This window comes from Zootoca vivipara, chromosome 7, assembly GCF_965207765.1.
Source record: "Zootoca vivipara chromosome 7, rZooViv2.hap1.1, whole genome shotgun sequence".
In the NCBI taxonomy this organism is placed as follows: domain Eukaryota; kingdom Metazoa; phylum Chordata; class Lepidosauria; order Squamata; family Lacertidae; genus Zootoca; species Zootoca vivipara.
In genome coordinates, this window is record NC_142590.1 from 7829081 (window position 1) to 7842188 (window position 13108).

At 43.7% G+C, this 13108-nt stretch overlaps 1 protein-coding gene across 1 annotated transcript in view; it reads left to right on the plus strand.

The window, feature by feature from the left end:
- CACNA1E (calcium voltage-gated channel subunit alpha1 E) overlaps positions 1-13108 on the plus strand; it is a 327543-nt gene that overhangs the window by 280346 nt on the left and 34089 nt on the right. The window contains exons 36-37 of the mRNA XM_088673714.1: positions 638-765; positions 10234-10330. Of these exons, the coding sequence (XP_088529840.1) occupies positions 638-765; positions 10234-10330 (225 nt within the window). The remainder of the gene's footprint in view (positions 1-637; positions 766-10233; positions 10331-13108) is intronic.

The window sequence follows — 13108 nt, forward strand, 5'->3', positions numbered from 1 at the left end:
ATGTGTGAATTGGTTGGAGAACTGCATCACAAAATAAATTATGGAATATGAATTTCATTTTTTTAAAGATAATTTTTATTAAATTTTCCAGATAAACAAACCCAAACAAAAAAACAAATTTTTTTTTTACATTTCATCTTATATTCACCCATCTCAGTTCATTTTGCCCTGCCGAGCTGTGACTTCCCTCCCTCCCATCATTTGGTTTTCTTTCCCACTCTTATCTTGCAGTTCCTTTTAGTCCATCTAGTTAAAACCAATTCGTAGGGTTTGTTTCAGTCCTGCAAGTGTCTTTAAACTTCTACAGTTCTTCTCCATATAGTCCACGAATTTACTCCATTCCTTTTGGAACTTTGTCTCTCCCTGGTTTTGGATCCCGCAGGTCAACGTTGGCAACTCTGCATAGTCAATTATTTCCGTCTGCCACTCCTCAATTGTCAGTATCTCTTGTAGCTTCCATTTTGGGGCTAATAAAGTCCTAGCCGTGGTTGTAGCCTACATTGAAGTATGAATTTCAAAGGATGGCCCATATTGTTTGGGGACTTATAAATTAGGTAGGCTTGCATTAAAATATGAACTGTGCCAATTTCTCTCCAGACTCTCCTTGTTACACATTCTTGTTTCCTCCCTGTTTAAGATGCTCAATCTCTTTGTGGCTGTCATCATGGACAATTTTGAATACCTGACTCGAGATTCCTCCATCTTGGGACCGCATCACCTTGACGAATTTGTCCGGATTTGGGCAGAGTATGACAGAGCTGCGTGGTATGTAGGCACCCCGTTTTTAAGCCCTCTGTAAAATCTGTTTAGAAATGATCCCCAAGACAAACAGAATGGAAGGGAATTAACCCTTCAGACTCCCAATGTGCCTATGAGAAGCCCCATAGAAGTGGCATTGGAAGACGTTTTGCTTACCCAAACAATGCGGAGTTTGAGATGGTTTGAATTAAGGGTTAAAGCTCTGGTTTTATTTATTAATATTTTCTAAGGTCAGGGTTTTCTGTGAGTCCTATAGTAATGGTTTTGTGAGCTGCCTCTGGGAATCCCGTGAATAAAGAGCAGCTCCCCATTTCATGAAGCAGTTGGGTCTGCGAGAGATGCACCCATGTTTCTTGCAGCAAACATGCCTGATGTGAATGGCAAACAAATATCCTATCCTAAGCGCACTGAGGATGAGCCGTGGTGTGATCAGAGCTCTGGTGTGTTTAAGATCGTTTGTGTGTGTGTGTGTTTTTGCTTTTATTGTGGCATCTTTTTTTTGTCTGCAGCATGGAGGTTGCAAACAACTCCTTGCACACACTACTTCCACATCTGAGTGGCCACCCTCTGGCTGGTGGTCTTCACTACTCCCCCCCCATCACCCCCCCAAAAAGTTTCAGGCGTGCTTCAGAAAATATTGTTTTCTAGAATGTCTCCCATGGGTGTTTGAACATACTTGCCTGACCCCAGTGTTCCAGTAGGATAGTGCTGAGCCTGAAATGGCATTGACATTTGTTTGCCACTACAAGTAAGCTTTTGAGATCTTAGATTTCCCATCAGAGAACTTGAAAGCCTTTTTATGTTGATCTTTCTCCAATAACTGGCTTTGGACCATCCTGAGATTCCAATCCTTTTTTTTTTTTTGACCAGTACATTTTTATTCAATTATACAACGATACAATGATACAACTATACAACACAAATCCAATACATTGTGACTTCCCTCCTCCCACCAAATGGTAAATTATTTCAATCCTCTCTTGTATTATCTACATTAATTACAATCTCAACAATATAGGAGTTATGTCATTACCGCTAGCAATTTCATTCCCTTGTAATTGTCCTTAGTGTAATCAATAAATTTACTCCACTCTATCCGAAATTTCTCATCGTCCTGATCCCGGACTCTATGGGTTAATTTGGCCATTTCCATATAGTCTAGTACCTTTGTTTGCCACTCTGTTATAGAAGGGATCTCCTGTGTTTTCCATTTCTGGGCAATTAATATTCTAGCAGCCACAGTGGCGTACATAAAGAATCTTTGGTCTACTTTTGAGATTTCTTTATCTAATAACCCCAATAAAAAGGCCTCTGGCTTTTTTTTTGGAAAAGTATATCTCAATATATTTTTTTAGCTCATTGTACACTGATTCCCAAAATGTTTTGATCCTATCGCACTCCCACCACATGTGGTAAAATTCCCTAACTTTCCTATCCTTTTAAAATCAGTGTGAATGTTCACAGCTCTAGAAAAGTGATGGCCGCTCTCTGGAGCCTTTGCAATTCTGGAATCTCCCTAATTGCCATGAATCTGCCTTTGCCTACCTGAAACCTCACTTTATCGTTTTACCTGAATTCAGCTAGTTTGCTGTTATCCTGATACGGTGTGTGACCTTTTGTATTTTTTCAGCCATAGTTCTATATTCCTTTGCAATGATGTCAAGCCTTGAATGTAACACAGAATATGGTTTGTAAAGAGCAGTTGATGTTGATTATCAGCTTTGAAATCAGAGCTGAGACACACAATCAGGAAAATTTCTCAGCACTGTAGCTCTCATTAGGCTACTCCATTTTGCCATACACATTGGAGGTTGTATCTTTTAAATGTTCCTATATATCAAAGATTTCTGCACATAGAAATCTGGAATATCAGGAACTGTTGCCTTAATATGCTACATTTGTGTATGTAGCTATATTATTATTATTATGGAGGATCATTCAAACACACATTCCCTTACCATCAGCCTGAAGTGGTAAATACCAGCAAAACCCATCACACACAATGAAGGATGCTTGAGCCCACCTTTAAAAGTAAACTAACCCGATTTACATTTCCTGAACTAATTCATGAATTGGAATGCAGCTATCCTATGGTTTTTGCACTTCTCCAAATATTTAGTCTCAAGAAAGTGCCAAAAATTGTATTTTAGACTCAAAGGCATATAAAAATGTGCATTTTGAATTAAGATGTGTACCAAAAAATGCATGTCTTAAAACTTGTGGTGGTTTTTTTTTATTTAAAAAAGCAGAATATTTCAGTAATGGAAAGCACTTTGCATAGGCAATTTGGACAGGCATATTTTTAGACCAGTCAAAAAATGTTTTTAAATAAGTAAGTGAACAAATATTGTGGCATTGGGTACTCATTGGCAAGAGCCGACTTATCAAATAGCACAGCCACAGGGAACCTCCAGTCCATATGCCTAAATCAGGTGTGGCAAGGATCTTAAGCCACACCCACCTGTCCCACACGTGACATCATATGTGATTTCATAGATGACATCATAGTAGCTGATTGGGAGCAGCTGCAGACCCAACTTGCGCAGTTAATAATGATTGTGCAACCCGTACAGCACATAGGCGGCAATTATTCACACAATTAATATTAATACAATTCACACAATTAATATTCTTGTTCAAAAACAATTTTTCACCATTTATCAAGTTTGTGTGAATAAGACAACTACTTACAAAGTGCCATGAAAACTTACAAGCTATCTAAAATAAAGGGAACTTGCAATGTCAGATTTTACTACCATAAGTTCTTACAACTTCTTGACTCAATTTTTGTTTTTCCTTGTTTTTGCACTCAATTCAATGGCTACAATTGGCGCCAACTTACCTTAATGGCTACAATTGGCGCCAACTGCAAGCCCCACTTTGGGCAGGGATCTGCTCGGCTTGAGAGCGCGAGTCTCAGAAGGGCTTTCCTGGGGGCGCTCAGGACCTAGCTGAGCAGCTTTATTCTGTTCCCCACTCCTGAAATAGCTTGTGAATAGTTAGGAATTAAACATTGGTATTTAAGGTCCCACAGGCAAGCATATTTACTCTTCCGAACTCTGTATCTGCTTTTAGTAGCATCAGACTGTTCTTTTCATGGCGCAAGCTCATTTTGAGCAGGAAAGTCAAAGTTCTTTTCTTGAACAATTAAGGAGTTGATAGGCTTAGTTAGGGTTTAGACCAGGCATCCCCAAACTTTGGCCCTCCAGATGTTTTGGACTACAATTCCCATCTTCCCCGACCACTGGTCCTGTTAGCTAGGGATCATGGGAGTTGTAGGCCAAAACATCTGGAGGGCCGCAGTTTGGGGATGCCTGGTTTAGACAAAAGGGGAAATAATAATTGGCTTTTTCTTGGGGGAGGGGTAATTGGGGTGTAAATTTAAAAAATGGTTTACCTTTTCTTACCTTGCCTCATCAGACTCTGAATTTCCTACTTCTATTGCCCTAGCAGTCTTGCACTTTGCTAAGACTGTCTTTTTGAAAGTTAGCATTGCTTTGAAAAATCAGGATTATTGCATATCCGCCTTCTTTTTGGCACGTGTTTGCATAATCATAATTTAAAAAACAATGTGACGATTGTGTTTCTGAATTAAAGTGGTAATTTTAAGAAACAACAAACAGGGCTGAGGAGCCTGCAGCCAAATTTCCATCCTCCCTGACCATTGTCTACATTGGCAGGGGCTGATGGGAGCTGAGACCACAGGTTCTGCACCTCGCAAGCCACGATAGGCCAATTCTGCAACCCGTGGCTGGAAATTTGGTTCTCTCTGGGGTGATACAATTGCCTTTGGGCTGTAACATGTCCCTTGACTCTGTCCCCGCATCCACAAAATGTATCTCTGCATAGAAAACTAGCATATCAGTGAGAATGGCTCTGTAGCCTAGTTTTCTTCCTGATATTCTGGCTTTCTGTCTAGTCATATACAGATATATTTGTATGGGCAATTTTTCACGGGAGAATCAGGGCACAGATTTATCACCTCGGTGAGAAACAGGCCAAAGTGGGGAAACAGGATTAAATAGGAGCTCCATTGTGAACTTATTCACACCTCTCCTATAGTTCTCCTCGGAGAAGCAAATGGGTTGTTTGCCAGTTAGAAAAACTGTTGAAGGAATGGGAAGAGAATGAAAAGATTAAAGTCAGCTTTCACTATGAAGCGTGGAAAGGGTAGGGATCTCCTCCTTGCACATCTCAAAAAAGCTTTTTATTGGGCCAGTGATTTGGCCTGCAGTGGCCTCATCCCCCACCATTAAATAGATTTGCTACGTTCTGATAATTTTGATCTGTGGATCCTTGTCAGGAATTATGGGGCGCCATTAGATTGTTCCGTTACTGCACAATACTGTCTAGCTGCGTTGGACTGCAAGTTTGGATTCGGTCTCATATTTCTCACGGTGCAACTCTGAGCAACTCATTGACGTTTCCTCACAGAACTTTCCGCTTTTGGGAAATGGGAACGAAACCAATTTAGCACCTCCAGAAAGTTGTTGTTTTAATAATAATAATAATAATAATAATAATAATAATAATAATAAAGTGTGTTGACTTTATTTAAATAACCAGCTTTGCAAAACTCTTCTGGCTTATCCATGGATAAGGGTCTGAATGCGGGCTAAGATCTGCTAATTAACGGCAGACTGCTGCATCTTTTCTCAGCCTCAGATCGAGACAACTTTGACCCTTTCGTACTCACTTTGTTGACAAATGGGATGGGACCCAACACTGTAGAACGAACCTTCCCAGTGAGAGCAGTAGCTATCTTTTCCGCAGGCCGCTCAGAGCTTTTTTCCGAGCTGGAGACGGAAGGGGAAAAGTTGCACACCTCTGGTGCCATCCGTTAGTTACGCACTTGCACCCTCTTGCCCATTTCCTGAGCAGCCCTATTAACGCACCTGTGCTTCCTTTCCAGTGGCAGGATCCTGTATAAGGATATGTACACATTAGTACGGGTGATCTCGCCTCCTCTGGGCCTGGGAGAGAACTGCCCCTACAGGGTGGCGTACAAGGTTTGCCCTCCCAACCCCCAGCCACAACCCGGCAATAGGAACATCCTGTTAAACCCCTCCTTCCCCACCCCCTGCTCTGCCACCACTGCACCTCATCAGGGAACCCTGGCATTGCTTTAACCTGAGTTTAAAGAGATCCACACCCTTTCAGAACCAGCAGCTGTTGGGGCCAGGAAGGGATGGGGGGATGAAATATACTCAGAGACGAGAGTGAATTTCATGCTCTTTATTCAGCTCGTAGTCATCAAGGAGAAGAGGAGAAGAATGGGTCTTTTCCCAAAACCATCTGCTTATATACATTACCTACACAATGGGCCTTGCGTGATTGGCTACTTCAGGGCTACACCTGTGGACCAATCAGGTTGTGGATTGACTTCTGCCTGCAGCCTGATTGGCTGCTCCTACAGGCCAATCAGGTTGCAGATTCACTTCTGCCAGCCGCCTGATTGGCTGCTCCTGCAGGCCAATCAGGTTGCGTATTCACTTCCACCTGGAGTTGGATTGGGTAACTCCTGCGGACCAATCAGACTGCTGATTCTGAATCCTATTGTTCTAGGATTCAGCTCAGTACATAACAGGGGAGAAGGCTTTGGTTTGTCCGCCCAAGTTGCAAATTCATTCTGGTCCTCTAAAGGTTTTCCTTCCTTTTTCTTTTCTTTTCTGGGTTGTGTTTCCTGCGCACCGATAATATACCCAGAAAGCACAACCTTTGGCTCTCGGATCAGAGGCCTCTCTGGCAGCACATCTTTTATCTTTTGGGTATTGCTCTTTAACCAGTGCGGCTACAAAAAAAAATGCAGAAGAAAATGAGAAGCAAGGGGTTGAGGGACAAAAAGCAAAGCGAGTAAGACATGGGGAGAAAGATGTCGTCACCAGAGACTCGGTTGTGAAGGTGTCACACTTTTAGGCATGGGAGCTCTGGTTATCGAATCTTGCACTGTTTCCCACCCTCCAGAGTAATGCCGTTGGGGTTCACGATGTATCTCCTAGCAGTGCTATTCAGTTTGCCCGACTCAACATCCTGATTTATGCCCAGCTCTCGGTGGCATCTGCTGTGCCCTAAGAGCTCACACAGCTGACTACTCCTCAGCCAAAAAGTTTTAAAACCCCGCTCAATAAAGAAAACTAGCATGTCAGATAAAAGGCTAATCTAGAAGAACCCTTGCCCCCAATATCTAATTTTCTATGTGGAAGGAATATTATTTTTCTATGAAAGAACATTCCATCTCCCATGCACTTGCTGACAATTGCTCACCACAAAATTATATATAATTCCCAGTTTGAAATGTTTCTCTCAGGGCTACAGACCTAATATCTGGGGGAGGGCGAAGTAAATCAAGATTTCAAAGTATCTGTCTTACTTTGAAACTAGCAGTTTTTAGGGAGGGAGAGAATTTCAAGGCCTGTCCTTGGATAAAAACATCAAGAAGCCAAGCCCCCCTCGAATGCAGAAGTTCCCGTAAAAACTGTTTTCATGATGACAAGCCACCAGAAGGACAGCCTAGACATCATAAATAAAGGGCCCATGTTTAAAAGAAAGTGGGAAAGTGGACAATATGAGGAAACTGAGAGAACAGCATACAAGTTATCAAGTACAAGACAAACAAAAAACAAGAAAACAAGAAATTAAGAGACTTCAGAGTCCCATGGACTGCAAGAAGATCAAACCTATCCATTTTGAAGGAAATCAGCCCTGAGTGCTCACTGGAAGGACAGATCCTGAAGCTGAGGCTCCAATACTTTGGCCACCTCATGAGAAGAGAAGACTCCCTGAAAAAGACCCTGATGTTGGGAAAGATTGAGGGCACTAGGAGAAGGGGACGACAGAGGACGAGATGGTTGGACAGTGTTCTCGAAGCTACGAACATGAGTCTGACCAAACTGCGGGAGGCAGGAGTGCCTGGCATGCTCTGGTCCATGAAGAAGACAGGAGTGCCTGGCGTGCTCTGGTCCATGGGGTCATGAAGAGTTGGACACGACTAAACGACAACAAATGACCTCTACAAATAATACAGTTAATGTAGATGTAGCTCTTAATGTGCTCATATTTGTTTAGTTCAAAGATAAAAAGGAAGGCCTTTGGAACAAGTTCAAAGACCTGACTTAGGAAGTAGGAGGCAAGTGTCCAGTAGCAAAAGTTCCCAATGTCTCTTTCTGGGAATAAAGGAGAAAAGCCTAGCCTTCCACTTTGAGAAGCCCTTTCTAAGCACCTTGGGATAGTTTTCTCCTGTATCATTCTTTCTTTTTCTGTCTGTCTGTCTCTCATCTGCAAGCTAGTAAGAGCATCCATGATGAGAATATGGAGAAGTGGTCTTTATTATTCTTCACCACTGATCCCCATACTTAGAACCATAGAACCACAGCATTGTAGAGTTTCAAGGTACCCTGAGGGGTCATCTAGTCCAACCCCTGCAATGCAAGAATATCAACTAAAGCATCCATGACAGATGGCCATCCGACCATCCATGGAAGGAGGGTCTACCACCTTCCAAGGGAGTCTGTTCTACTGTCAAACAGCTTTTACAGTCAGAAAGTTCTTCCTGACGCTTAGTCAGAAACTCCTTTCTTGTAACTTGAAGCCATTGGTTCAGGTCCTACCCTCCAGAGCAGGAGAAAAAGAAGCTTTCTCCATCTTCCATGTGGCAGCCGCTTGGATATTTGAAGACGGCTATCACATCTTCTCTCAGTCTCCTGGAAAAATACATACCGAACTGCCTCAACCGTTCTGTATAAGGCTTGGTTTATAGACCCTTGATCAACTTGGTTGCCTTCCTCTGCACAATATCCTTCTTAAATTATGGTGCCCAAAACTGAACACAGTACTCCAGGTGTGGTCTGACCAAGGCAGAATAGAGTGGTACTCTTACTTCCCTTGATCTGGACACTAGACTTCTGTTGATACAACCTAGAATAGCATTAGCCTTTTTTGCTGCTGCATCACACTGTTGCCTCATGTGAAGCTACTAAGACCCCTAGATCCTTTTCACATGCACTACTGGCAAGCTAGGTGTCCCTCATCTTATATCTGTGCAATTGGGTCTTCCTGCCTAAATGTAGAACCTTACATTTGTCCCTGTTGTTAGGCTGGGCTCAGTCCTTCAATCTGTTGAGTACATATTGTGTCCCAATTCTGTCTTCTGCAGTATTAGATGCACCTCCCATTTGCGGTGTCATCCGCAAATTTGTTGAGCGTCTTCTCAATTCCTTCATCCGAGTCGTTTATAGAGACATTGAACAACAACAACTAGCCCAGGGCATGTGTCACTTTTTCCCAGGAATTGTGAGGAGGAGCTTAAATATTCCAAACAAAGCCCCCAAGTCAATTGTTGTGCCTTTTCTACTGGATTCTAAGTCCACGTAGCTGTTCTCCATGAAACTCTTATGCATAGGCTGATGAGACGCTGCAATGAGAAAGTTACAAAACAGGGAGTACTAGCCAGGGAGTAGATTCAGGTAGGTAGCCGTGTTGGTCTGACGCAGTCAAAATATATAAAAAAATAAGAAACAATTGTCCAGTAGCACCTTAGAGACCAACTAAGTTTGTTCTTGGTATAAGCTTTCGTGTGCACACACACTTATTCAGATAGCCAGGGAGTGTCCGTTACGGTTACTTTAGAATACGGGGAGCACAAACGAACCCTGAACCTCAGAAGTCCAAAACAGCTGCCTCTGCCAAGACTCTTTAAACTCCGACCAGGTGAAATGTGAAGCCGCATGTGAGAAGGAACCGGGGGCGGGAAGAGCATGGCATGTAGAATTTTCTTCCCGCTTTTCTTTTCTTAGCCACTTAGCATGCCTTTGCACCAGTGCATGGTGGGAAAGTTCTCCATCCCCAGGGCTGGATGGAAGCGAAAGAACACATTCCTTTGAGCCTGGTTCACTAACCCTCCTATGCAAGGTGATGCTTTCCGGTTGCATAGGCACCGCCAGAGTACATGCCGCTTCAGCCACGGGTTATGCCACAACGTGAATCTCAGGGCAGGACTTGGTGGGGGAAGAAAGCAGGCGCCGGGGCTCTGCCGACAGCTCAGGTCCTGCTCATTCTCTGAAGTCTGCACCACCATATCCCGAATAACCCCTTGTTGGAGTGTTGTGTACCTTGATTTATATACCACTTGCACACAGCCCTGGGAATGAGGTGGGGCAATGGCACGGCACCTGTAAGGGAAAACCGGCCATCAGAAACAATGTGTATGGAGAAGGCTGGCAAAACGCACCGGTGTCATTCTTGGGTCTGTGCGAGGGGCAATATAAATCCACATCAGCGCAGGCTGTCATGTATGGTTTGCATTGATTAATGGGTTTCCTGTTCTTTTCCTGTTTTGTCTGTTCTTTTCTCTCTTCTGTTCCCTGTATTCTGTTTTGTTTGGGGGCATTTTTGGGGTCTCTGGGAATGCCTTTTCCTTCTTCCGTCCCTCTGCATCTCCCTCCCCTTCCCGTTGTCCTCTTTCCCCTCCATGACCAGTGGCCGCATCCATTACACTGAGATGTATGAAATGCTGACTCTCATGTCCCCACCACTAGGCCTCGGGAAGAGATGTCCCTCCAAAGTTGCTTATAAGGTAGAACAAACCCTTCTTTCCTTTATGGGCTACTGGTCAGCGAGAAATGGGGGGGGCGCATTAGCATGGGACGGGAGTGCGGGTGGCTGACAGTATGGGGGGGGGGAAAGGAAGGACGATTGGGTTTTTGATGGGTATCGAACGCTCACAAACCATTAAGTACTGATCTGCTTGCACACTACGAAATACTTACCTGCCACACAAGGTGCGATACTCTGCAACGGAAGCATGGCTGTGATAGGAGAGGAATCTATGCAATGTCAGTGTAACTAAAGTGAGCCTGAAATCTAAGGCGACCCCTTTTCAGTGTAGGAGACACACAGTATAACTCCTAGAGATAAAAATGTAGTTACTGTAATATAATGGAGGAGGAATCTCTAGAATCAAGCTCTTGCAAATACCGTATTTTTCCGTGTATATGACTAGGTTTTCCCCCTAAAAAACTATGTAAAAAATTAGGGGGTGTCTTATACATGGATACATCTCCCCCCATTTTCTTAAATCTGACTCCCCCAAAATAGGGGGCGTCTTATACTTGGGGGCATCTTATAGACGGGAAAATATGGTAATTTTTAGCTAGTTATGCTGTTGGTTCCAAAGAACAGAGAGATTCACAATAAAGGATGAGAGGCTTTAGATTAGCGGTAGAGCAAATGTTTTGTGGGCAGAGTTCCATCTGCCCCCTCTGGTTCAAAGCACCTTGCGTTATGAGATCATAGAAACCCACTGCCACACAGAGTGGATGTTACTCATACCTGCCAAGTTGCTGTCAGAGAAATAAGGGACCGGGCGGAAGTAGCAGACCGGAAGTAGCCCTGCCGCCATTTTGGAACTGGGCGGAGCATGCTCAGAAGTGACTTTTGATGCTGCTTTGCCCAGTTCCAAAATGGCCGCCACGCCAGAAGTCGCACTGCAGCCATTTTGGAACTGGGCAGAGCAGCATCAAAAGTCGCTTCTGAGCATGCTCCGCCCAGTTCCAAAATGGCCGTCGTGCCACAATAAACCGGGGCGGGGAAAAACAAAAAAATTCCGTTTTTTCCAGCTAGGAACAGCTGGAAAAACGGGGATTTCCCGGGGAATACTGGAGACTTGGCAGCTATGATGTTACTGGGTTAATGGGCCAGAGGGTCTGACTTTGTAAAAGGTTCACACAAATCCTTCTCTGTATTAAAAACCATGTGGAAGAGGTCACAGGTCTAGGTAGGCCCACTTCTGCCACACTCCTCCAACATCTCTTGTTTAACAGATGTCAGAAGGTGTTTTATATGCATACAGGTGTACATGAGCAGAAACTCTCCAAGCAAGGAAGGACGCTGCTCAGTCGTTTCATCTGTACCTGCTTAGAACACCTTCTGACGTCTGATGGGTAGATGTGTTTTTCAGGACATTTATGAGGCATTTATGTTAACTCTCTGAAAATAAGTCAGCTTGCAGCAAGATGGTTCATTATATTAGAAGAAGTTCTGGTTATGCAACGTTCGTTAAGCAATTTAGGGCAGTGATCCTCAGCATGCTTGCATAGGAATAAGTCCTGTCAAGCTCATCGGGACTTAATTCTGAATGTACATGCATAGCAAGAAGGCGAGAACCTGCAGCCTTCTAGATTTGTTCCAATAAACCCCAACTAGCTTGACCAATGAACAAGGATGATGGGAACTGTAGTCCCACGACATCTGGAGAGCCACAGATTCCCCACCTCTGGTGAGTAGGATTGCATAGTTCTTGGCATCCATCTGTCTCAAGTGACAATGGAGTGCGCCTCCCTCCAGGGGTAAAGTCAAACAGCAAGAGAATCACAGCGCCTGCTGTGGCTGCAGAGACCGGTAACTTGTCACTGCTGCCTCCTGTCTCGTTTCCCAGTATGTTTCCGAGCACAATTCAAAGTGTTGGTGCCGACCTTTAAAGCCCTAAACAGTTTCGGCCCAGTATACCGGAAGGAGCGTCTCCACCCCCATCGTTCTGCCCGGACACTGAGGTCCAGCGCCGAGGGCCTTTTGGTGGTTCCCTCACTGCAAGAAGTGAGGTTACAGGGAACCAGGTAGAGGGCCTTCTCGGTAGTGGCACCTGCCCTGTGGAACGCCCTCCCATCAGATGTCAAAGGAAAAAACAACTACCAGACTTTTAGAAGACATCTGAGGGCAGCCCTGTTTAGGGAAGCTTTTAATATTTGATGAATCATTGTAATTTAATATTCTGCTGGAAGCCGCCCAGTGTGGCTGGGGAAACCCAGCCAGATGGGCAGGGTACAAATAAATTATTATTATTATTATTATTATTATTATTATTATTATTATTATTATTCTGTATTAGCAGCACTGAAGTGACCTCTCTAGGGTACAAGCCTGGACAATGTGTATGGAGGTCCTGGGCTGCCCAGAAGACAAGACCTCACTGATGTGGTCCAAAGGAAAGCAGAGCAATACCGTGTTTCTCCAAAAATAAGACACCATCTTATATTTATTTTTCCTCAAAAACAAAACAAAACAAAACACTATGGCTTATTTTCAGAGGATGTCTTATTTTTTAATTAAGTATGGTACAGTTTAACCCACCCACCTACAAGGTTAAACTGCCTATCACTATGGCTTATTTCCGGGGTGTGGCTTATATTCCTTGAATGCTTAAAAATCCTGCTATGGCTTATTTTATGGCTATGTCTTATTTTCGGAGAAACAGGGTACATTTGACACTAGCTGGGTTGCAAGAGTTGTGAGAAGGAGGCGCACAAGGTGTCACCGAACTGTCTTAGGGACTGCACTTCAGATTTCTGCAGGGTTT